This window comes from Ranitomeya variabilis, chromosome 2, assembly GCF_051348905.1.
Source record: "Ranitomeya variabilis isolate aRanVar5 chromosome 2, aRanVar5.hap1, whole genome shotgun sequence".
NCBI classification, from domain to species: Eukaryota; Metazoa; Chordata; class Amphibia; order Anura; family Dendrobatidae; genus Ranitomeya; species Ranitomeya variabilis.
The window spans coordinates 690,329,844-690,356,614 of record NC_135233.1 but is presented as its reverse complement, the minus strand read 5'-3'; the positions used below and the strand labels follow the sequence as shown (position 1 = coordinate 690,356,614).

Here is a 26,771-nt window from a genome sequence, read left to right as displayed (position 1 = left end):
TTACATGGATACACGGGCAGGCAGCTGGTGATGAGTGGAGGAGTATTTAAAGTAGGGACCGCAGACAGGCTATCAAAGGCCTAAAATAACAAACAATAGGCTCATGGCAGTTTTACAGCGGTTACATGGATACACGGGCAGGCAGCTTGGTGGTGAGTGGAGGAGTATTTAAAGTAGGGACCGCAGACAGGCTATCAAAGGCCTAAAATAACAAACAATAGGCTCATGGCAGTTTTACAGCGGTTACATGGATACACAGGCAGCTTGGTGGTGAGTGGAGGAGTATTTAAAGTAGGGACCGCAGACAGGCTATCAAAGGCCTAAAATAACAAACAATAGGCTCATGGCAGTTTTACAGCGGTTACATGGATACACGGGCAGGCAGCTGGTGATGAGTGGAGGAGTATTTAAAGTAGGGACCGCAGACAGGCTATCAAAGGCCTAAAATAACAAACAATAGGCTCATGGCAGTTTTACAGCGGTTACATGGATACACGGGCAGGCAGCTGGTGATGAGTGGAGGAGTATTTAAAGTAGGGACCGCAGACAGGCTATCAAAGGCCTAAAATAACAAACAATAGGCTCATGGCAGTTTTACAGCGGTTACATGGATACACGGGCAGGCAGCTGGTGATGAGTGGAGGAGTATTTAAAGTAGGGACCGCAGACAGGCTATCAAAGGCCTAAAATAACAAACAATAGGCTCGTGGCAGTTTTACAGCAGTTACATGGATACACGGGCAGGCAGCTTGGTGGTGAGTGGAGGAGTATTTAAAGTAGGGACCGCAGACAGGCTATCAAAGGCCTAAAATAACAAACAATAGGCTCATGGCAGTTTTACAGCGGTTACATGGATACACAGGCAGCTTGGTGGTGAGTGGAGGAGTATTTAAAGTAGGGACCGCAGACAGGCTATCAAAGGCCTAAAATAACAAACAATAGGCTCATGGCAGTTTTACAGCGGTTACATGGATACACGGGCAAGCAGCTGGTGATGAGTGGAGGAGTATTTAAAGTAGGGACCGCAGACAGGCTATCAAAGGCCTAAAATAACAAACAATAGGCTCATGGCAGTTTTACAGCGGTTACATGGATACACGGGCAGGCAGCTGGTGATGAGTGGAGGAGTATTTAAAGTAGGGACCGCAGACAGGCTATCAAAGGCCTAAAATAACAAACAATAGGCTCATGGCAGTTTTACAGCGGTTACATGGATACACGGGCAGGCAGCTGGTGATGAGTGGAGGAGTATTTAAAGTAGGGACCGCAGACAGGCTATCAAAGGCCTAAAATAACAAACAATAGGCTCATGGCAGTTTTACAGCGGTTACATGGATACACAGGCAGCTTGGTGGTGAGTGGAGGAGTAGTGCAAGGAGTGTCTGTCCCAGTACTCCCAAAATATAAATAGATGTTAATGTCTCGCAAAACAACCAAAACAAAAAAAAAGGTGGCATACTTAGGTACAGGGGTGGGCTCATCTACTGAGTTTCTGACATAGTAATTTGGCAGTAACTATTTAATGGTGCCAATATAGGACACAGACACAGACTACTTTAAGTTGCATCATAGATGTCTACAAATTTGTATTGTCAGTGCCAGACATTGAATGATGTCAGCGAATAGACTAAAGATTGGTGGAGCTGTGCGACATAATTTTGCACGTGGTAGAGCACATTTTGAGCTGGGGTAGGGGGGAACTCTCTTGAGGCCGGCGGGACCACCCCAGGGCCCCTCATGTTACAACGGTGTGTCTGACGTTGGGTGCGCACCGCCACCGCCAGAGACACTACATTGTACTATGAGGGACCCAGTAGCAATGCCGTCAACCAAAAGCGAGCACACCCACCTCTTCAGACAAACAGCAGTCTCACGGGTGCTTGCGCCAAGTCGCGATACCACGGCCCCGTGTGGGGAGTTTTGCCATTTAGGGAGGTGTAAACATGTCGTATGCTGTACAATCAGCTGCAGCAAATTAGACATTAGAAAAGTAATTCACAGGCAAGAGCTTTTCATAGGAAAGCTAGGTGTCGGCCGGGCAAGGTGGGGCAAAAGATTTCGAAATCCAGTTGTGGTTCATTTTAATGAATGTTAGATCGTCAACATTTTGGGTAGCCAGACGAGTCCTTTTTTCGGTTAATATTGAACCTGCAGCACTGAATACTCTTTCTGATAGGACACTTGCTGCCGGGCAAGCAAGCTCCTGCAATGCATATTCTGCCAATTCTGGCCAGGTGTCTAATTTGGAGGCCCAGTAATCAAATGGGAATGACGGTTGAGGGAGAACATCGATAAGGGATGAAAAATAGTTAGTAACCATACTGGACAAATGTTGTCTCCTGTCACTTTCAATTGATGCAGCAGTACCTGTCCTGTCTGCGGTCATAGCAAAATCACTCCACAACCTGGTCAGAAAACCCCTCTGTCCAACGCCACTTCTGATGTGTGCACCCCTAACACTCCTAGTCTGCTGCCCCCTGGAGCTCGTGTGAGAACGATCACGTGCACTGTGTGCTGGGAATGCCTGAAGCAAACGGTCAACAAGAGTTGATTGTTTGGTTGCTAATATTAGTTCCAAGTTCTCATGTGGCATAATATTTTGCAATTTGCCTTTATAGCGTGGATCAAGGAGGCAGGCCAACCAGTAATCGTCATTGTTCATCATTTTCGTAATGCGTGTGTCCCTTTTTAGGATACGTAAGGCATAATCCGCCATGTGGGCCAAAGTTCCAGTTGTCAAATCTCCGGTTGTGATTGGTTGAGGGGCAGTTGCAGGCAAATCTACGTCACTTGTGTCCCTCAAAAAACCAGAACCCGGCCGTGACACGCAACCAATTTCCTGTGCCCCCGGGAAAGGTTCGGCATTAAAAATATACTCATCCCCATCATCCTCTTCGTCCTCCACCTCCTCTTCGCCCGCTACCTCGTCCTGTACACTGCCCTGACCAGACAATGGCTGACTGTCATCAAGGCTTTCCTCTTCCTCTGGTGCAGACGCCTGCTCCTTTATGTGCGTCAAACTTTGCATCAGCAGACGCATTAGGGGGATGCTCATGCTTATTACGGCGTTGTCTGCACTAACCAGCCGTGTGCATTCCTCAAAACACTGAAGGACTTGACACATGTCTTGTATCTTAGACCACTGCACACCTGACAACTCCATGTCTGCCATCCTACTGCCTGCCCGTGTATCCTCCCACAAATAAATACCAGCACGCCTCTGTTCGCACAGTCTCTGAAGCATGTGCAGTGTTCAGCGTACTCCATCAGGGCTTTGAAAGCTTCGCTTTCAACTAACCGGTAGGGCATCATCTCTAACGAGATTAGTCAAGCTATGTGGGCGTTAAAACCCTGTGTACGCGGATGCGAGGATAAGTACTTCCTTTTTCTAACCAGAGTCTCATGTAGGGTGAGCTGGACTGGAGAGCTGGAGATCGTGGAACTTTCGGGTGTGCCGGTGTACATGGCAGACTGAGAGACGGTTGGAGACGGTATTGTTTCCGCCGGTGCCCTAGATGCAATATTTCCTCCTACAAAACTGGTGGTTCCCTGACCCTGACTGCTTTTGGCTGGCAAAGAAACCTGCACAGATACTGCCGGTGGTGCGGAAAATGGTGGCCTTACAGTGACGGAAGGGATGTTGCGTTGCTGACTAGCTTCATTGGCCAAGGGTGCTACAACCTTAAGGGACGTTTGGTAGTTAGTCCAGGCTTGAAAATGCATGGTGGTTAAGTGTCTATGCATGCAACTAGTATTTAGACTTTTCAGATTCTGACCTCTGCTTAAGCTAGTTGAACATTTTTGACAGATGACTTTGCGCTGATCAGTTGGATGTTGTTTAAAAAAATGCCAGACTGCACTCTTCCTAGACTCGGATCCCTTTTCAGGGATTGCAGACTGAGCTTTAACCGGATGGCCACGCTGTCCTCCAACAGGTTTTGGCTTTGACACGCGTTTTGGGCCAGATACGGGCCCGGCAGATGGAACCTGTTGCGATGTTGATGCCTGCTGCGGCCCCTCCTCCACCTCCGCTTCTGAACTACTGCCGCCTGCACCCTGTTCCCCCAATGGCTGCCAATCGGGGTCAATAACTGGGTCATCTATTACCTCCTCTTCGAGCTCGTGTGCAACTTCGTCTGTGTCACTGTGTCGGTCGGTGGTATAGCGTTCGTGGCGGGGCAACATAGTCTCATCAGGGTCTGATTGTGGATCTGTACCCTGAGAGGGCAATGTGGTGGTCTGAGTCAAAGGAGCAGCATAGTACTCTGGCTGTGGCTGTGCATCAGTGCACTCCATGTCAGAATCTACTTGTAATGGGCATGGCCTGTTAAATGTTTCACTTTCTAAGCCAGGGACGGTATGTGTAAAGAGCTCCATGGAGTGACCCATTGTGTTGCCTGCTGCATCCTTCTCTCTTGTTGTAGTTTTTGCTGAGGAGGACAAGGAAGCGACTTGTCCCTGACCGTGAACATCCACAAGCGACGCGCTGCTTTTACATTTACCAGTTTCGGAAGAGGAGGCAAAAGAGCTAGAGGCTGAGTCTGCAATGTAAGCCAAAACTTGCTGTTGCTGCTCCGCCTTTAAAAGCGGTTTTCCTACTCCCAGAAAAGAGAGCGTTCGAGGCCTTGTGTAGCCTGACGACGAAACTGGCTCCACAGCTCCAGACTTAGGTGGAATATTTTTATCCCCACGACCACCTGATGCTCCACTACCACTACCATCATTACCAGCTGACAATGAACGCCCACGACGACCTCTTGCACCAGACTTCCTCATTGTTTTAAAATCTTAACCAAAGTAACTTTATTTGTTGCTGTCAAACAACTTACACGGTGAGCTATAACTTCAGTATGATTTCAATATCCCTTAACAGGTTGGTGAGACCACAAGGAAAATCAGGCACAATGTTACACACTCTGTTTTCTGTGGCACAAAATCACAGAGATGACACACACGCAGGACTGTCACTCAAGCACTAATGTCAATATTAATCTCCCACCTAATTTATTTTTTATTTTTTCTCAGGGAGACTTTAGAAACCAAATAATATTAAAATCAAAACAAAAAAAAAAGGCTTTCTATGGCCCACAATTAGAGAGAGAGAGGTGGCACACCCAGGAGTCAAGACTGGCGCACAAGCTGAAAGGGCAATATTACTCTCCCACTGTTTTTTTAAGTTTTTTTTTTTTTTATTTTCAGGGAGACTTTAGAAACCAAATAATATTAAAATAACCCAAAAAATAAATAGCCTTTCTATGGCCCACTGAATGAGAGAGAGGTGGCACACCCAGGAGTCAAGACTGGCACACAAGCTGAAAGGGCAATATTACTCTCCCACTGTTTTTTTATGTATTTTTTGTTTTTTAAGGGAGACTTTAGAAACCAAATAATATTAAAAAAAAAACAAACAAAAAAAAGGCTTTCTATGGCCCACAATTAGAGAGAGAGAGGTGGCACACCCAGGAGTCAAGACTGGCGCACAAGCTGAAAGGGCAATATTACTCTCCCACTGTTTTTTTAAGTTTTTTTTTTATTTTCAGGGAGACTTTAGAAACCAAATAATATTAAAAAAAACAAAAAAATAAATAGCCTTTCTATGGCCCACAATTAGAGAGAGAGAGGTGGCACACCCAGGAGTCAAGACTGGCACACAAGCTGAAAGGGCAATATTACTCTCCCACTGTTTTTTTATGTATTTTTTGTATTTTAAGGGAGACTTTAGAAACCCAATAATATTTAAAAAAACAACAAAAAAAAGGCTTTCTATGGCCCACAATTAGAGAGAGAGAGGTGGCACACCCAGGAGTCAAGACTGGCGCACAAGCTGAAAGGGCAATATTACTCTCCCACTGTTTTTTTAAGTTTTTTTTTTTTTATTTTCAGGGAGACTTTAGAAACCAAATAATATTAAAAAAACCAAAAAAATAAATAGCCTTTCTATGGCCCACTGAATGAGAGAGAGAGGTGGCACACCCAGGAGTCAAGACTGGCGCACAAGCTGAAAGGGCAATATTACTCTCCCACTGTTTTTTTAAGCTTTTTTTTTTTTTCAGGGAGACTTTAGAAACCAAATAATATTAAAAAAACAAAAAAAATAAATAGCCTTTCTATGGCCCACTGAATGAGAGAGAGAGGTGGCACACCCAGGAGTCAAGACTGGCACACAAGCTGAAAGGGCAATATTACTCTCCCACTGTTTTTTTATGTATTTCTTGTTTTTTAAGGGAGACTTTAGAAACCAAATAATATTTAAAAAAAAACAAAAAAAAAAAGGCTTTCTATGGCCCACAATTAGAGAGAGAGAGGTGGCACACCCAGGAGTCAAGACTGGCGCACAAGCTGAAAGGGCAATATTACTCTCCCACTGTTTTTTTAAGTTTTTTTTTTTTTCAGGGAGACTTTAGAAACCAAATAATATTAAAAAAAACAAAAAAATAAATAGCCTTTCTATGGCCCACTGAATGAGAGAGAGAGGTGGCACACCCAGGAGTCAAGACTGGCACACAAGCTGAAAGGGCAATATTACTCTCCCACTGTTTTTTTATGTATTTCTTGTTTTTTAAGGGAGACTTTAGAAACCAAATAATATTTAAAAAAAAACAAAAAAAAAAAGGCTTTCTATGGCCCACAATTAGAGAGAGAGAGGTGGCACACCCAGGAGTCAAGACTGGCGCACAAGCTGAAAGGGCAATATTACTCTCCCACTGTTTTTTTAAGTTTTTTTTTTTTATTTTCAGGGAGACTTTAGAAACCAAATAATATTAAAAAAACCAAAAAAATAAATAGCCTTTCTATGGCCCACTGAATGAGAGAGAGAGGTGGCACACCCAGGAGTCAAGACTGGCACACAAGCTGAAAGGGCAATATTACTCTCCCACTGTTTTTTTATGTATTTTTTGTTTTTTAAGGGAGACTTTAGAAACCAAATAATATTAAAAAAAAAACAAACAAAAAAAAGGCTTTCTATGGCCCACAATTAGAGAGAGAGAGGTGGCACACCCAGGAGTCAAGACTGGCGCACAAGCTGAAAGGGCAATATTACTCTCCCACTGTTTTTTTAAGTTTTTTTTTTTTTTCAGGGAGACTTTAGAAACCAAATAATATTAAAAAAACCAAAAAAATAAATAGCCTTTCTATGGCCCACAATTAGAGAGAGAGAGGTGGCACACCCAGGAGTCAAGACTGGCACACAAGCTGAAAGGGCAATATTACTCTCCCACTGTTTTTTTATGTATTTTTTGTTTTTTAAGGGAGACTTTAGAAACCCAATAATATTTAAAAAAAAAAAAAAAAAAAAGGCTTTCTATGGCCCACAATTAGAGAGAGAGAGGTGGCACACCCAGGAGTCAAGACTGGCGCACAAGCTGAAAGGGCAATATTACTCTCCCACTGTTTTTTTAAGTTTTTATTTTTTTATTTTCAGGGAGACTTTAGAAACCAAATAATATTAAAAAAACCAAAAAACTAAATAGCCTTTCTATGGCCCACTGAATGAGAGAGAGAGGTGGCACACCCAGGAGTCAAGACTGGCACACAAGCTGAAAGGGCAATATTACTCTCCCACTGTTTTTTTATGTATTTTTTGTTTTTTAAGGGAGACTTTAGAAACCAAATAATATTTAAAAAAAACAAACAAAAAAAGGCTTTCTATGGCCCACAATTAGAGAGAGAGAGGTGGCACACCCAGGAGTCAAGACTGGCGCACAAGCTGAAAGGGCAATATTACTCTCCCACTGTTTTTTTAAGTTTTTTTTTTATTTTCAGGGAGACTTTAGAAACCAAATAATATTAAAAAAACCAAAAAAATAAATAGCCTTTCTATGGCCCACTGAATGAGAGAGAGAGAGGTGGCACACCCAGGAGTCAAGACTGGCGCACAAGCTGAAAGGGCAATATTACTCTCCCACTGTTTTTTTTATGTATTTTTTGTTTTTTAAGGGAGACTTTAGAAACCAAATAATATAAAAAAAAAACAACAAAAAAAAGGCTTTCTATGGCCCACAATTAGAGAGAGAGAGGTGGCACACCCAGGAGTCAAGACTGGCGCACAAGCTGAAAGGGCAATATTACTCTCCCACTGTTTTTTTAAGTTTTTTTTTTTTTCAGGGAGACTTTAGAAACCAAATAATATTAAAAAAACCAAAAAAATAAATAGCCTTTCTATGGCCCACAATTAGAGAGAGAGAGGTGGCACACCCAGGAGTCAAGACTGGCACACAAGCTGAAAGGGCAATATTACTCTCCCACTGTTTTTTTATGTATTTTTTGTTTTTTAAGGGAGACTTTAGAAACCCAATAATATTTAAAAAAAAAAAAAAAAAAAAGGCTTTCTATGGCCCACAATTAGAGAGAGAGAGGTGGCACACCCAGGAGTCATGACTGGCGCACAAGCTGAAAGGGCAATATTACTCTCCCACTGTTTTTTTATGTATTTTTTGTTTTTTAAGGGAGACTTTAGAAACCAAATAATTTAAAAAAAAAATAAAAAAAAAAAGGCTTTCTATGGCCCACAATTAGAGAGAGAGAGGTGGCACACCCAGGAGTCAAGACTGGCGCACAAGCTGAAAGGGCAATATTACTCTCCCACTGTTTTTTTAAGTTTTTTTTTTATTTTCAGGGAGACTTTAGAAACCAAATAATATTAAAAAAACCAAAAAAATAAATAGCCTTTCTATGGCCCACTGAATGAGAGAGAGAGAGGTGGCACACCCAGGAGTCAAGACTGGCACACAAGCTGAAAGGGCAATATTACTCTCCCACTGTTTTTTTATGTATTTTTTGTTTTTTAAGGGAGACTTTAGAAACCCAATAATATTTAAAAAAACAAAAAAAAAAAGGCTTTCTATAGCCCACAATTAGAGAGAGAGAGGTGGCACACCCAGGAGTCAAGACTGGCGCACAAGCTGAAAGGGCAATATTACTCTCCCACTGTTTTTTTAAGTTTTTTTTTTTTTTATTTTCAGGGAGACTTTAGAAACCAAATAATATTAAAAAAAACAAAAAAATAAATAGCCTTTCTATGGCCCACTGAATGAGAGAGAGAGGTGGCACACCCAGGAGTCAAGACTGGCACACAAGCTGAAAGGGCAATATTACTCTCCCACTGTTTTTTTATGTATTTTTTGTTTTTTAAGGGAGACTTTAGAAACCCAATAATATTTAAAAAAAAAAAAAAAAAAAAAGGCTTTCTATGGCCCACAATTAGAGAGAGAGAGGTGGCACACCCAGGAGTCAAGACTGGCGCACAAGCTGAAAGGGCAATATTACTCTCCCACTGTTTTTTTAAGTTTTTTTTTTTTTATTTTCAGGGAGACTTTAGAAACCAAATAATATTAAAAAAACCAAAAAAATAAATAGCCTTTCTATGGCCCACTGAATGAGAGAGAGAGGTGGCACACCCAGGAGTCAAGACTGGCACACAAGCTGAAAGGGCAATATTACTCTCCCACTGTTTTTTTATGTATTTTTTGTTTTTTAAGGGAGACTTTAGAAACCAAATAATATTAAAAAAAAAACAACAAAAAAAAGGCTTTCTATGGCCCACAATTAGAGAGAGAGAGGTGGCACACCCAGGAGTCAAGACTGGCGCACAAGCTGAAAGGGCAATATTACTCTCCCACTGTTTTTTTAAGTTTTTTTTTTATTTTCAGGGAGACTTTAGAAACCAAATAATATTAAAAAAACCAAAAAAATAAATAGCCTTTCTATGGCCCACTGAATGAGAGAGAGAGAGGTGGCACACCCAGGAGTCAAGACTGGCACACAAGCTGAAAGGGCAATATTACTCTCCCACTGTTTTTTTATGTATTTTTTGTTTTTTAAGGGAGACTTTAGAAACCCAATAATATTTAAAAAAAAAAAAAAAAAAGGCTTTCTATGGCCCACAATTAGAGAGAGAGAGGTGGCACACCCAGGAGTCAAGACTGGCGCACAAGCTGAAAGGGCAATATTACTCTCCCACTGTTTTTTTAAGTTTTTTTTTTATTTTCAGGGAGACTTTAGAAACCAAATAATATTAAAAAAACCAAAAAAATAAATAGCCTTTCTATGGCCCACTGAATGAGAGAGAGAGGTGGCACACCCAGGAGTCAAGACTGGCACACAAGCTGAAAGGGCAATATTACTCTCCCACTGTTTTTTTATTTATTTATTTTTTTTTCAGGGAGACTTTAGAAACCAAATAATAAGAAAATAAATAAATAAATAAATAAATAGGCTCTCTATAGCCCACTGAATAAGAGATAGCACACACAGCAGTGGCACACAAGCCCTGACTGAGGCCAATATTTTTCTACCACTGATTGATGTAGTGTTTTTGTGTTGAGGTAGAATTTAGAACACAAATCACGGAAAAAATAAATAGGCTTTCTATGGCCCACTCAGTGAGAGATGGCACACACAGGGATGGCACTGTAGCAGAAATGCCAATCTTAATCTCCCACAAAAAAAAAAAAAAAAAAAAAAAAAACAGGGACTGTCCTACAATTACTATCTCCCTGCAGTAATCTAAGCCAGGTATGGCAGGCAGCAATAGGAGTGGACTGATGCACAAATTAAATAAAAAGTGTGGACAAACAAAAAAGATAGCTGTGCAGAAAGGAACAAGAGGATATGTGCTTTGAAAAAAACAGTTGGTTTCCACAGTGGCGTACACACAGCAATACAGCTATCACGGAGCCTTCTAGGGCAGCCCAATGAGCTACAGCGCTGAGGAAAAAAAAAAAAAAAATAGCTTCCACTGTTCCTGCACACCGAAGGTGGTGTTGGACAGTGGAAATCGCTACAGCACAAGCGGTTTGGTGGTTAGTGGACCCTGCCTAACGCTCTCCCTGCTTCTGACGAAGCGGCAGCAACCTCTCCCTAAGCTCAGATCAGCAGCAGTAAGATGGCGGTCGGCGGGAACGCCCCTTTATAGCCCCTGTGACGCCGCAGACAGCAAGCCAATCACTGCAATGCCCTTCTCTAAGATGGTGGGGACCAGGATCTATGTCATCACGCTGCCCACACTCTGCGTTCACCTTCATTGGCTGAGAAATGGCGCTTTTCGCGTCATTGAAACGCGACTTTGGCGCGAAAGTCGCGTACCGCATGGCCGACAAGCACAGGGGTCGGATCGGGTTTCATGAGACGCCGACTTAGCCAAAAGTCAGCGACTTTTGAAAATGATCGACCCGTTTCGCTCAACCCTAGTGTTGAGCATTCCGATACCGCAAGTATCGGGTATCGGCCGATACTTGCGGGTATCGGAATTCCGATACCGAGATCCAATACTTTTGTGGTATCGGGTATCGGTATCGAAACAACATTAATGTAAAAATGTGTAAAAGAGAGAATTAAAATAAAAAAATATTGCTATACTCACCTCTCCGACGCAGCCTGGACCTCACCGAGGGAGGCAGCGTTGTTTGCTTAAAATTCGCGCGTTTACTTCCTTACGTGAAGTCCCGGCTTGTGATTGGTCGCGTGCCGCCCATGTGGCCGCGACGCGACCAATCACAGCAAGCCGTGACGTAATTTCTGGTCCTTCAGGATTTTAAAATTACGTTCTGGCTTATGATTGGTCGCGTCGCGGTCACATGGGCGACACGACCAATCACAAGCCGTGACGTCACGGGAGGCTGGACACGCGCGCATTTTAAAATGCGCGCGTGTCCTGCCTACCGTGACGTCCCGGCTTGTGATTGGTCGCGTCGCCCATGTGGCCGCGACGCGACCAATCACAGCAAGCCGTGACGTAATTTTAGGTCCTTCAGGATTTTAAAATTACGTTCTGGCTTATGATTGGTCGCGACGCGACGTGACCAATCACAAGCCGTGACGTCACGGGAGGCTGGACACGCGCGCATTTTAAAATGCGCGCGTGTCCAGCCTCCCGTGACGTCACGGCTTGTGATTGGTCGCGTCGCCCATGTGACCGCGACGCGACCAATCACAAGCCAGAACGTAATTTTAAAATCCTGAAGGACCTAAAATTACGTCACGGCTTGCTGTGATTGGTCGCGTCGCGGCCACATGGGCGACGCGACCAATCACAAGCCGGGACGTCACGGGAGGCAGGACACGCGCGCATTTTAAAATGCGCGCGTGTCCAGCCTCCCGTGACATCGCGGCTTGTGATTGGTCGCGTCGCCCATGTGACCGCGACGCGACCAATCCTAAGCCAGAACGTAATTTTAAAATCCTGAAGGACCTGAAATTACGTCACGGCTTGCTGTGATTGGTCGCGTCACGGCCACATGGGTGGCACACGACCAATCACAAGCCGGGACTTCACGTAAGGAAGTAAACGCGCGAATTTTAAGCAAACAACGCTGCCGGTTCCCTCGGTGAGGTCCAGGCTGCGTCGGAGAGGTGAGTATAGCAATATTTTTTATTTTAATTCTTTCTTTTACACATTAATATGGATCCCAGGGCCTGAAGGAGAGTTTCCTCTCCTTCAGACCCTGGCAACCATCAGGAATACCGTCCGATACTTGAGTCCCATTGACTTGTATTGGTATCGGGTATCGGTATCGGATTGGATCCGATACTTTGCCGGTATCGGCCGATACTTTCCGATACCGATACTTTCAAGTATCGGACGGTATCGCTCAACACTAATGACCACCGTGTTTAAAAAAAAAAAAAGCACGGCGGTCATATATTGTTATCTATATGGAGAGAGATTGATGTTTCCCATCTGAGGAACCCTGGAAAACACAGGGGGAAAACGCGTTGGGACAAATTGGACGAGCTGCTGCCCATGAAAAGTGTCATACATTTATTATGCTTTGACTGTAAAACATGTACATTTATTATGGATTCATTTGGCTGGAATTTTGTGTCATTGGATATCATCTTATGTTTGCCCTGACTGGGGAGCAATCTATGTTTTTCATATGAATACTAATGACTATATGAATCTCTGAATCCATTGTGGATATTTATATTTATATGAAACACTATTCTATTTGTCTGTATATACTAACCATCTGATTGAAGTAGTGATTGTAATATCCATTAATTTTTACCTTTCTTGTATAGTGGCCTTTCTAGGGGTGATCTACCATTGTGTGAATATTTGTTTAAGGCCATACTAGGGTATTTAGGGCTGCCGACGTTGAGCGGGGGTGCCATACCATTTCACAGTAGGGTGCCAACCTCCGCAGTCAGGCAGGGAGAGCTAATAGTTTGCATTAAGGTAATGTAGTCCCCTATCTCTCCCTGGTTTCAATTCCAAACTCATTAAGTATTTTATTCATATATGTGCCCATAACAACCCAATTGGCTATTATTTTACTGAGTGAGTAGGGAATTGTAAACTGCTAATCATTTACATCCCATTCCTGCTTGTGATATGATTGTTGTAGTGATTGCGTGGTCCTTTTTTTTGGAAAGTCCTTTTAAAAGTAGTAATAAAAGTTATACTTTATAGGGCCTTTTTTCTATGTTTTTTTTCATTCTTATTAGGTGTTTTTTGATAAGGGGCACTAACCATCACATGTGAACAAAAAATAACTTTATTCTCAGATACACATAATACAGGAATAAAGGAATGATGAGGCGAACAACCATTTTGCGTATATCTTCCTCTAAGCATGAGATACATACAAAATGACTGTTAGCCTATTTGTTTTTGTATTCTCTGGGATTATATATAAGAAAGCTATCTTTCATACACATTTGGTGGTGAATGCCCCTTAAACCTTTTGATTGTGTAACTGTCAGAATGCTGTATACTAAAGTACTGTAAATTATAAAAAAAAAAAATCCAAATGTATAGTTGAAACCTAAATTGTATATTCACTATTTAATATTTATTCAACTACTCTCCAAATCTACTGCTAAAGTACATGAACGGTGACATTTTTATTATTTTTTCCTTCAGGCATGTGATTGTGGTGGCGCAGGATCGCTGAGCACACAGTGTAATCCAGACACAGGTTGCTGTTTCTGCCGTCCAAATTTCTCAGGAGACAAGTGCACAAGTTGTAGAGTAGGATACCGAAATTATCCCCATTGTGTCAGTTGTGACTGTTCTTTAGCCGGAAGTAAACCTGAGAACTGTGACCGTGAAACTGAAAAATGTCCTTGTGCTGAAGAGACAGGACAGTGCAACTGTAAGGTAAGTAATCAAAAGTATCCATACCTATCTTCTTTTCTAGAGAATAGATAGAAGCACTTCAGTAAATATTTATGAACCAAAACAGAGCTTTTACTTGCCCATTGCGCTCAGTAATATTTTGCTTAAAGCGTTTTGAAGCTTGACACAATGGTCAGACTACAAACATCAATTGACGTTCTGCCAGCTATTTTTTGGGGGTTTATATAATAAGATAACTGGGTGAATATCCGGAGACCTGCACCCACTATTGCTGGAACTTGAGCTGCTTCAAGTTCAATATCTAAATCTATATCTATCAATATTAGACAAAGATTACACAAGTAAACACAGAATGCAGTATTTAAATTAAGGTATTTTTTATTAAGGGAAAAAAATCCAATCCTACAGGGCCCTGTGTAAAAAAAAAAGTGGTTGCCCCCCTTAAAACATAAATTTACTGTGGTTTATCACAACTTTGAGAACCTGAGTTCAAATTCCCTAGCCACACACAGGTCTGATTACTGACACACCTGTTCTCAATCAAGAAACCACTTAAATATGACCTGCCTGACAAAGTGAAGTAGACCAAAAGTTCCTGAAAAGCTAGACATCATGATGCGATCCAAAGAAAGTCAGTAACAAATGAGAAACAAAGTAATTGAGATCTATTAGCCTGAAAAATGTTCTAAACCCATTTCAAAATCTTTGGGACTCCAGTGAACCACAGTAAGAGCCATTATCCACAAATGGCAAAAGCAAGGAACTTTTTCCCAGGAGTGGCCGATCGACCAAAATTACCCCAAGAGCGCAGCGACGACTCACCGATAGGTCACAAAAGACCCCCCAACAAACATCCAAGAACGTCAGGCCTCACTTGCCTCAATTAAAATCAGTATTCATGACTCCACAATTAGAAAGAGACTGGGCAAAAATTGCCCACATGGCAAAGTTTAAAAACAAAATCCACTGCTGAGCCATGGGAACATAAAAGCTTGTCTCAATTTTTCCAGAAAACATCTTGATGATCCCCAAGACTTTTGGGAGAATACTCTTTGGACTGATGAGACAAAAGTTGAACTTTTTGAAAGGTGTATGTCCCATTGCATCCAACATAGAAGTAACACAGCATTTCGGAAAAGAAACATCATACCAACAGTAAAATATGGTGTTGGTAGTGTGATGGCCTGGGGCTGTTTTACTGCTTCAGGACCTGGAAAACTTACTGTGGTAAATGGAACCATGAATTATGCTGTATACCAAAAAATCCTGAAGGAAAATGTCCTCACCTTAATCTGATTGTGGCATGACCCTAAAAAGTTGGTTCATGCTGAGAAACCCTCCAATGATGAATTACAACAATTCTGCAAAGATAAGTGGCCCAAATTCATCCAAAGCATTGTAAAAGACTCACTGCCAATTAAAACAAATGCTGACTGCAGTTGTTGCTAGTAAGGGTGGCCCATCCAGTTAATAGGATTAATGGGCAATCACTTTTTCACACAAGGCCCTGTAGGTTTGGTTTTTTCTTCCTTTAATAGTAAATACCTTCATTTAAAAACTGCATTTTGTGTTTACTTGTGTTATCTTTGTCTAATTTTTTTTAGTGATCTGAAACATTTAAGTGTGACAAACATGCAAAAGAATAGGAAATCAGGAAGGGGGCAAACACTTTTTCACACAACTGTATCTACGATCTATCTATCTATCTTCAAAATAGAAACACTATACAGGTGCAAGACTCAGCGCTGAGATCTCATTTTGCAAGATCTTGGTGCCAAGATCTCCATCTGCGCAAGCGTCACCCCCTGGCAGCCATTTTCCCGGAGTCCACTATATAGGAAATCATGTGACTTCGGGGGCTCTTGGCTTTCACAAAATGTCAGCAGAACTCCTGCACCGAACACCCGCAGCAGCGCGCCGTACATCCGAACATCCCCTCATCCCAGCCTGTGGTCTGCAGCAGCACTCCACTCTTGCCTCCTCCAGCAGCGACTCTGGGACCCTGCTCCACCACAGCCGGTAACGTATATCTGAGATAGTGCTCCCTGAGTGTGTTGGGGGACACTCACTTGGCAATGGGATTAAAGCACTCAGGCACAGTTTCTCACAAAAACAGTCTATTCTGGCTTATTTAGACTCATAAACCGCGTCACAAACAGTTCATTATATACATCAACGGAACACAATAACCACCAACAGTCTGTTCCAATGGCAGATACTTCTCTGCCCTTAACCCCCTTTATCTGGAGTTACCTTACAGGAACTCCTGCTCCACACACTGACTCCTGTCAGTCCTGGTTCCCAGGGAAGCTGCCTAACTGGGATCACCGTCCTTGTGACCAGGGCAATTCAGATAGTCCAGACCCGCAGAAGGAATGGTAGCTTCCCCAATGCAGTGCTGTCACAGACTCTGCATGTACGGCCTCACCATGTGCTTCCAGGAATCCAGTCCACTCCAGGACATTCCAGCACACAGGCCATCAGTCGTTGGCCTCACCATGTGCTTCCAGGAATCCAGCCCACTCCAGGACATTCCAACACACAGCTCTGCACGGCTCTGCACTGCAGGCTTTGTGGACCCGCCGATCCACAGCAACTCTTCGTAACCCCGCCAAGTTACAGCAAGACACTTGTAAAATTTGTGGACCCGCCGATCCACAGCAAACTTCGCAACCCCGTCAACTTACAGCAATCACCTCCACACATGCCTCCTGGACCGCTGTCCACAGTCAAGCATCATATGTGAGCTAGCGCTTCCTGAGTGTGTTGGGGCACACTCGCTTAGAAATGGGATTAAAGCACTCAGGCATGGTTTCTCACAAAAACAGTCCATTCGGAGTCTATTCCGGTTTATTTAGACTCATAAACTGCGTCACAAACAGTTCATTATATGCATCAATGGAACACAATAACCACCGACAGTCTGTTCTGTTCCAAGAATCCAGTCCACTCCAGGACATTCCAACACACAGGCCATCCAGGACCTCACACACTGACCATTCAGGCCCATACACTCTGAACATGTGACCCAAACCCTGGTCACATTATGTACATGTATCCACCCCCATAGGTGGGAGGTGTGTGTGGTTAGTACAGTCCCGCCTAGCTCTCCAACTAATCCTATAAGCCCCCCTTTAAAGCTACACAAACACAACTCTTATGGAACTACAAGTCCCAGAACAACAATACTGGCTTATAGCACAGACTCCCTCTGTGACACATACCTGCCATTTACAATCATGCCGGACCCTGTTTTACAAATCCCGTTACACCTCCATGCGTATCCTGAGGAGCCCACACAGCACCCCCTGGCTGCAGCGTGGGTCACTGCATCACAACGCCTTAACGCACCCCTATTTTTCCCAAAAAATTTTGTGAAAAAAGTGCGTCTTATAATCCAAAAATGCAGTAGATTACTTTCATTAAAGTATTTACTCATTCTACCAATGAAACAATACTATTTGTCTATCTACATAAAAATATGACAGCATTTCTGGTTGATTATGGTAAAAAAAAGTTTTAATCAACCAATGCAAAACATTTTAGATTGGAAAGAGCCTTTCTCATGTGATTACAACAGTGTATCAAATGAAATATAGTGCTGCAAAAAAGTCAATAAATCCTAGAGTGATCAATAAATGTCACATTACACAAGTATGTTATGTTGTACATTACGTCATGTTATGTGCATATAATCACCCAATCTATCTGTGTAACAAGATCATGTGCATCATCATATAATAACAAATTATTATAGACACAGACTCATTTGTCTAAAGTATACACAAGTGTGTTTCCCAAGTGTGATACAGTATATTAAAATCATGCTCCTCCAACTCCTCCATGCTGTAAGCGAGCTCAGCATCTATACAGGTGTACTGAGCCTTATCAAGGTAGAAGCAGGAATGTCATCTCTCCGAGTTAGCCACAGTGGAACGCTCTAGAGCACATGCATGCTCCACTCCTATTATTTACATAGTGTCATCTTAACGGGAATCTTTCAGGAGGATCACCCCTCCCAAGCTGTCTGTATGGCATATTGGTCATAGAAAGTTGAAAAAAATGATATCTTGATATCTTCAATTCAATGTCTTATTCAAGAGTAATCAACATTTTACTTAATAAGTAAATGTGCTCCTTAGATCTATGGGTCAGACATAGACCTCCCAAAGAATCTGTCTCCATAGGTTTTACTTTTTTTTAATGAAAGAGCAGCCAGTATGAGACAGGTAGATCAGGAGTGCAATGTAGAAGAACAGGAAAAAAACTTGGTGCAATAGTGTCTTATCCAAGAGACAGGAACACTAGGGTACAGGGAATTACTCACCTGGGCAGGTTGTGAACCACAACACACAATGAGGCTGCTACAGATGATTACAACTGTTAAACGAGCAGTAAGAAATAAAAGGGTTTTGAACAAAAATGAATAAAAACATGGATTTCTCTGGAATAAGACATCGAATTGTAGATATCAAGATATAATTATATTCAGCTTCCAATGAACTATGAGTCCATATACACAGCTTAGGAGGTATGATTCTACTGACAGATTTCGTTTAAGTGTGGTAAAAACTCTTATAGCGCTTTTTTTAGGGAGAGTATCAAAACATTAAGTAGGTAAGTAGCATTCTACATGGGGGTTTATATCTTATGAACATTGTATGTAGAAATGATAATTGCCTCCTATAAAGAAGTAAATGTGTCATGTAATGTACTGAAAGATCCATAAATTTAAATAAGATATTTAACATAATAGTGAAAGTAAATGTAATAAAACACAACAGAAACCTCTTGGTGTGAATCATGCCAGGTAAGTATATGTAAATGTAAAAAAATAGATATGATGCCTAGAATATATCTAGAGCTGACAAAGTAAGTATACAGAGTGATGTATTATACTAGTATCAGGATGATAGGGTCATGTTACTAAGGTCAAGAAAGAGACCAAAGTTTCAAAGTCTATAGTACCCATTATGGCCTGTTAAAGCTGTAACGGACATAAGGTATGTTTACATACACATTAGATGGCTATCTGCTGAACGATGGTTCAGCCTATCATTCTGCTGGCATTTCCATACCCTGGAACACTCTTTTGGCAGAGTGATCCTGTGTTGTCTATGAGAGACATTTCAACAGACATATCAGGGGGTTACTTGTCTCTGGGAGAACAAAGTGATCGGCAGTCCAAAATCAGACATGCCCGATAAACACCAATCAACATCTCGCTCAACAATCGGTTGTTTAGGTCCCCCATACACATGAAACTGATGGCTGAACCCCTCAACAGTAGTGGGATTTACCATTATTAGACTAATGAGTATAGGGACCTTTACTGAGCTAATTGTTGGTGTCCCAAACGTAATTTCACCATATTTTACCTTAGCTGAGAAAAAGACAATTATCATAAAATATGTAGAATTTCTTCCCAATATACCAGTTGCGCCTGCCATATAGAAATACGTATAATCACAATCCCAAATGTAGAAGTTTGATGAACAAAGGAGGTCTCAATTACCGCAGTGTTTAAAAACTGAATTTTTAATGAATCAAGTTTTAAAAAATGTTTAAAAATTCAAGCAAGAAGGACAGATGTGGTGCGCTGACAATGTAACCAAGTAAGTAAACATTATATAAATACTAGCAGCGATCACATAACTGAAATCAGTGTCATATATTATGTAAGAAAAAGCCCAGTGCATTATAGTAAGACTATGTTATCCAGAGTAACTTGAGTGTTTTGAGATTTGAAAAAAGATTACAGAAATTCATATGCATTCATATGCAAATATAGGACTCCACATAGCTTATTTATAAAGTGCAAGTGTATAAATCGTAGAGTGGGAATCAAACCCCCTTTTTGGAAAAAGCATAGGCAAAAAAGCGTCGTCGTTGTGGTAGCGTGCTGCACAACACCAGCAAGGCGCCAGTCACTTTGTAAGTATTTTCCTTATGTGTCCTTCATGCTCTATAGGTTGATAAACTTTTCATTCCCCCTTCTCACCTATTCAATGGTGATGTTACAGATCATCTACAATTATACGACTATCTCATCCAGATCTAGAAATATTTGTATTGTGAGCTGGATTCCCACTCTAGGATTTATGCACTTGCACTTTATAAATTGCCATATATACTCGTGTATAAGCCAAGATTTTCAGCACAATTTTTTATGCAGAAATCGCCCCCCTCAGCTTATACACGAGTCAATTGTCCAGAACGGTGGCAGGGGAGGGGAAGCGGCGCAGGAGCCAGCGGCTATGGCACAGTGACAGCTGCAGCTGCAGCCGCCGGCTAACAGAAGACATCATACTCACCCTCCGTTGCTGCATCTCTGTCCCTGCATCTTCGTTGTCCAGGCACCAGCGGCTCTCCTCTCCTGTGCTGAGAGGTCACGTGGTACCACTCATTAAGACAATGAATATGGACGCATCTCCAATCCCATAGGCGTGGAGCGTATATTCATTACCTTAATGAGTGGTACCACGTGACCGCTGAGAAAAGGAGAGCCGCTGGCGCCAGGACAATGGAGATGCAGGGACGCAGATGCAGGCACGAGGAGGGTGAGTATGACAGGGAGGGGGGCAATGTGAGCCATGCATACAACCAGGGGAGGGGGGGAGCCGAGCCATGCAGACCAGGGGAGCTGAGCAATGCGGGACCGGGGGAGCTGAGCAATGTGGGACCGGGGGAGCTGAGCAATGTTGGACCAGGGGAGCTGAGCAATGCGGGACTGGAGGAGCTGAGCAGTGCGGGATCGGGGGAGCCATGCATACTTCATCGGGAGCCACACATACCAGGACAAGATGGGGAGCCACATACCAGGACAGAAGGTGGGGAGCCTCATACCAGGACAGAACGAGAGGAGACACATACCAGGACAGGATGGGGGAGCCACAGGACAGGCCGGGTGGAGCCACATTCCAGGACAGGACAGGGGGAGCCAAGCATAGCAGGACAGGGATGAGGGGGACAATGCATACCAGGCTTATACCCGAGTCAATAAGCTTACCCAGTTTTTCGTGGCAAAAGTAGGTGCCTTATACTTGGGTCGGTTTATACTCAAGTATATACGGTAGCTATATGAAGTCCTACATTTGCACATGAATGCATATGAATTTCTGTAATTTTTTTTCAAATCTAAATACACTCAATTTAATCTGGATAACATATTCTTACTATAATGCACTGGGCTTTTTCTTACACAATATATAACACTGATTTTATTAGCGTGTTTGCTGCTAGTACTTATATGTTTGCTTACTTGGCTAGGGCACTACGTCTGTCTTCTACTTCAGCAATTGAAACCTTCTTTTTTCCCCAACTTCTACATTTTGTGATTTTGTCTATTAGCGTGGTGGTGTATTGCCGCTACCACTTTATAAACCGTGTTAAAGCATATAGAAATACGATCAGACTACATGAAATTTGTATGAGGTAAAAATACGTGAACTAGCTCAAGCAATGTGAAATAATTATCATTAAACAGCTTTGAGGGACTCTAGCAATGAATGTAATATGCTAAGTGTATTACATTACCCAAAAAAAGATATTTGCATGCTGATTTTACTAGTCTGTCAGAAAAAAATGGACAAGTTAATGCTTTTTATAATCATTTAGCCACACAGCTATACTTTGGATGTAAGCCAGACGGAAGAATTATTGTATACTTGTTTTCATACTGAACACTACTTGCATTTAGGATCACTGAATGTTAGCTCTATTTTAGCCTCAATTTGCTGCAAATTACTATTTTAGTTTTGTGACATGTAGAGAAAATATTGATCTTGTTGTACATTTTTGGTAGTTTTTATCATTTTCTGGCTCCAATCCACTCTAACTTCTTTAACTATCTAAAACAATACATTATCACATTGCCATTCTTTTATGTCAGGAATATTGTACTATCAAATAACACTTTGCTTAGGGAATTTTTATTTTCACGTAGTATTTATACTTATTTCATTCTTAACTATAATCTTATATTGTCCTTATTCAAGTGTAAATTGGCACAAGTTATTATTTAGACTTGTTAAGTATTAATTTAACAAAAGAGTGCTTAAACTATATATTTGTTAACGAAAAGGCATCAGCACAGGCAATCTGGGTGAACGCCTCTAAGGACTTTATCAAACAGTCATCAATAGTTAGAAAATACAGAGAGTGAGGCAGAACAAGCAGTGAAATAAATGTTTTATGCATGGGTGAATAAATGATTCTTTCACTGGATGTGCTGCCTCGTTCTTCGTATATATGAAGATGCTCCATACAAAATACTTCCCATATAATTCTCCATACAGTTTATGATGGGCCCCATAAGATGCTCCATATTAAAATATGCCCCATACAATGCTGCACAAATGTTGATTATGGCCCCATAAGATGCTTCATACAGACATTTGCCCCATATAATGCTCCACAATTGCTGATTATGGCCCCATAAGATGCTTCATACAGACATTTGCCCCATATAATGCTCCACGAATGCTGATTATTGCCCCATAAGATGCTCCATAGACACATTTGCCCCGTATAATGCTCCACAAATGCTGATTATGGCCCCATAAGATGCTGCATAGAGATATTTGCCACATATAATGCTGCACATGGCCCCATAAGATGCTCCATAGAGATTTTTGCCCCATATAATGCTGCACATGGCCCCATAAGATGCTCTATAGAGATATTTGCCCCTACAATGCTGCACATGGCCCCATACAGATATTTGCCCCACATAATGCTGCACATGGCCCCATACAGATATTTGCCCCATATAATGCTGCACATGGCCCCATAAGATGCTCCATACAGACATTTGCCCCAAATGCTGTTGCTGCGATTAAAAAAATGACATACTCACCTCTCAGGCCCCCGGCACTTGCTATATTCACCTGCTCCCCGTTCCACCGATGGGCGCCGCTGTTTCTTCCCCGTCCTCTGCACTGACTGTTCAGGCAGAGGGCGGAGCGTGCTAATTGCGTCATCGCACCCTCTGACCTGAGCGTCACTGCAGAGGATGGGGAAAACGCAGCAAAAGGCCGGCGGTGGAAAGGGGAACAGGTGAATATCGCGCACTGCATTATACTCACCTGCTCCTGGCGCGGTCCCTGCACATCTGTTCCCTGGCGCCAGCAGCTTCTTCCTGTAGTGAGCGGTAATATGGTACCACTCATTACAGTAATGAATATGCGGTCCACCCCTATGGGAGTGGAGTCGGGTCCATATTCATTACTGTAATGAGCGTTACCATGTGACCGCTCACTACAGGAAGAAGCTGCCGGTGCCCGTGAACCAGGAATGTGCAGGGACTGCGCCAGAAGCAGGTGAGTATTATTACACAGCTGCCATTCCTGTTGTGATTCGGTTCGTGGGCTCCCCCGGTGGTCTCTTGTGGTACTGGTGTCCTGCAAGCTTTGCCTTCTCAGTTCACCTGTTCCTATCAGGATGTGGGAGTATCCTATTTAACCTTGCTCCTCAGTCATTCTAATGCTGGCCATCAATGTATCCAGAGTGATTCTGTTGCATGTTCCTGCTCCCAGTTTTCTGCTCAGCTAAGTTGGACACTTTAGTCCTTAAGTCTATTTTTGTATGTTTTGTCCAGTTTGCACTTATGTGAATCTCTGCAGCTGGAAGCTCTTGTTGGGCTGAAATTACCACTCCAGTGGCATGAGTTGTCACATGAGTTAAGGTAATTTCAGGATGGTGTTTTGAAGGGTTTTGCAGCTGACCGCGAAGTCCTCTGTTGTATCTTTCTGCTATTTAGTTAGCGGGCCTCTCTGTGCTAAATCTGCTTTCATACTACGTGTGTCTTTTCATCTGCTCTCACCGTTATTATATGTGGGGGGCTGCTATCTCCTGTGGGGACATTCTTTGGAGGCAAGCCAGGACTGTGTTTTCTTCTACCAGGGGTAGTTAGTTCTCCGGCTGGCGCGCGGCATCTAGAGACAACGCAGGAATGCCCCCTGGCTACTTCTAGTGTGGTGTGTAGGTTTAGCATCGTGGTCAGCTCTAGTTTCCATCACCCGAGAGCTTGTCCGTTTATTCTATGCTTCTGATGTTTCCTTGCCATTGGAAACCATAACAGTATGGCCAGCCCAAATGTTTAATCTATAGGCTGAAGCAGGAGAGAAAAGGAACTGTGTGAAACCTTTTTTTTTTTTTTTTTTTCTTTCCTTCCTCTGAAGTTGCACTCCAGCTCTAATTGCAGTCTTCTGTTTTCCTCTCCTCTTAACCCCTGAATGGCTCAGACTTTATCTGTTGAAATATGGATCCCCAGAGTCTGGCTACCAATTTGAATAATCTTGCCTCTAAAGTTCAGAATATACAAGATTTTTTGTTACATGCTCCTCGGTCTGAACCTAAAATTCCTATACCGGAGTTTTTTTCTGGAGATCGATCTTGTTTTCTAAATTTTAAATACAATTGTAAATTGTTTCTTTCGCTGAGATCTCATTCTGCTGGAGATCCTGCCCAGCAAGTAAAAATTGTTATTTCTTTACTGCGGGGTGACCCCCAAAATTGGGCATTTTCATTGGCACCAGGGGATCCTGCGTTGCTCAATGTGGATGCGTTTTTTCTTGCTTTGGGGTTGCTTTATGAGGAACCAAATTTGGAGATTCAGGCTGAGAAAGCCCTAATAGCCCTCTCTCAGGGGCAAGATGAAGCCGAAATATATTGCCAAAAATTTCGAAAATGGTCTGTGCTTACTCAGTGGAATGAGTGCGCTCTGGCGGCAATTTTCAGAGAAGGTCTCTCTGATGCTGTAAAAGACGTCATGGTGGGGTTTCCTGTGCCTACTGGTCTGAATGAGTCCATGACAATGGCAATTCAGATTGATCGGCGTTTACGGGAACGCAAACCTGTGCACCAGTTGGCGGTGTCTTCTGAAGAGGCACCACAGAGTATGCAATGTGATAGCTTTCTGTCCAGAAGCGAACGACAGATTTATAGGCGCAAAAATCATTTGTGCTTCTATTGTGGAAATTCTACTCATGTTATATCAGCATGCTCTAAACGAACAAAGAAAGTTGATAAATCCTCTGCTATTGGCACTTTGCAGTCCAAGTTTATTTTGTCTGTAACTCTAATTTGTTCGTTATCTTCTATTGTTGCGGATGCGTATGTGGATTCTGGCGCCGCTTTGAGTCTTATGGATTGGTCCTTTGCCAGGCGCTGTGGGTTTGATCTAGAGCCTCTGGAAGTTCCTATACCTTTAAAGGGTATTGATTCTACACCATTGGCTAGTAATAAACCACAATACTGGACACAAGTGACTATGCGTATGACTCCAGACCATCAAGAGGTGATTCGCTTCCTTGTACTGTATAATCTACATGATGTGTTGGTGCTGGGATTGCCATGGTTGCAAACTCATAACCCAGTCCTTGACTGGAAAACAATGTCTGTACTAAGCTGGGGATGTCAGGGAAATCATGGGGACACATCTTTGGTCTCCATTGCTTCATTTATTCCCTCTGAAATTCCTGAGTTTTTGTCTGATTATCGTGAGGTTTTTGAGGAATCTACTCTTAATTCTCTTCCTCCTCACAGAGATTGCGATTGCGCCATAGATTTGATCCCTGGCAGTAAATTTCCTAAGGGTCGTCTATTCAATCTGTCTGTACCTGAACATGCTGCCATGCGAGAGTATATTAGGGAGTCCTTGGAAAAGGGACATATTCGTCCTTCTTCGTCTACTCTTGGAGCGGGGTTCTTTTTCGTAGCTAAAAGCGATGGTTCTTTGAGACCTTGTATTGATTATAGACTCTTGAATAAGATCACAGTCAAGTATCAGTATCCTTTGCCATTGCTGACAGATTTATTTGCTCGCATTGAGGGGGCGAAGTGGTTCTCTAAGATTGATCTTCGCGGTGCGTATAATTTGGTGCGAATTAAGCAGGGGGATGAGTGGAAAACCGCATTTAATACGCCCGAGGGCCATTTTGAGTATTTGGTGATGCCTTTTGGTCTGTCAAATGCCCCTTCGGTCTTTCAGTCTTTTATGCACAATATTTTCCGTGAATATCTGGATAAATTTATGATTGTGTATTTGGACGATATCTTGATTTTTTCGGATGACTGGGTTATCTCATGTTCAACAGATTAGGAGGGTTTTTCAGGTTTTGCGGACCAATTCTCTGTTTGTTAAAGGTTCAAAGTGTGTTTTGGGGGTTCAGAAGATTTCTTTTTTGGGGTACATTTTTTCCCCCTCTTCTATTGAGATGGATCCTGTGAAGGTTCGGGCTATTTGTGACTGGACGCAACCGACTTCTCTTAAGGGCCTTCAGAAATTTTTGGGCTTTGCTAACTTTTATCGTCGATTCATAACTGTTTTTTCTAGAGTTGTCAGGCCTTTGACTGATTTGACTAAAAAGGGTGCTGATGTTGCAGATTGGTCTCCTGCTGCTGTGGAGGCCTTTCGGGAGCTTAAGCGCCGTTTTTCTTCTGCTCCGGTGTTGTGCCAGCCTGATGTTTCTCTTCCTTTTCAGGTGGAAGTTGATGCTTCCGAGATCGGAGCGGGGGCGGTTTTGTCGCAGAAAAGTTCAGATTGTTCAGTGATGAGACCTTGTGCGTTCTTTTCTCGAAAATTTTCGCCCGCCGAGCGAAATTATGACGTCGGTAATCAGGAGCTTTTGGCGATGAAGTGGGCATTCGAGGAGTGGCATCATTGGCTTGAGGGTGCTAAACATCA

General features: G+C 42.5%; 1 protein-coding gene across 3 annotated transcripts in view; it reads left to right on the top strand.

Annotated features, from left to right (window-relative positions):
* The window catches only part of LAMA2 (laminin subunit alpha 2), a 1,287,603-nt gene that overhangs the window by 786,610 nt on the left and 474,222 nt on the right, over nt 1-26,771 (top strand). For all 3 annotated transcript variants that reach the window (XM_077289387.1, XM_077289386.1, XM_077289385.1), the window contains one exon: nt 13,868-14,104. In XM_077289387.1, coding sequence (XP_077145502.1) covers nt 13,868-14,104 — 237 coding nt within the window. The remainder of the gene's footprint in view (nt 1-13,867; nt 14,105-26,771) is intronic.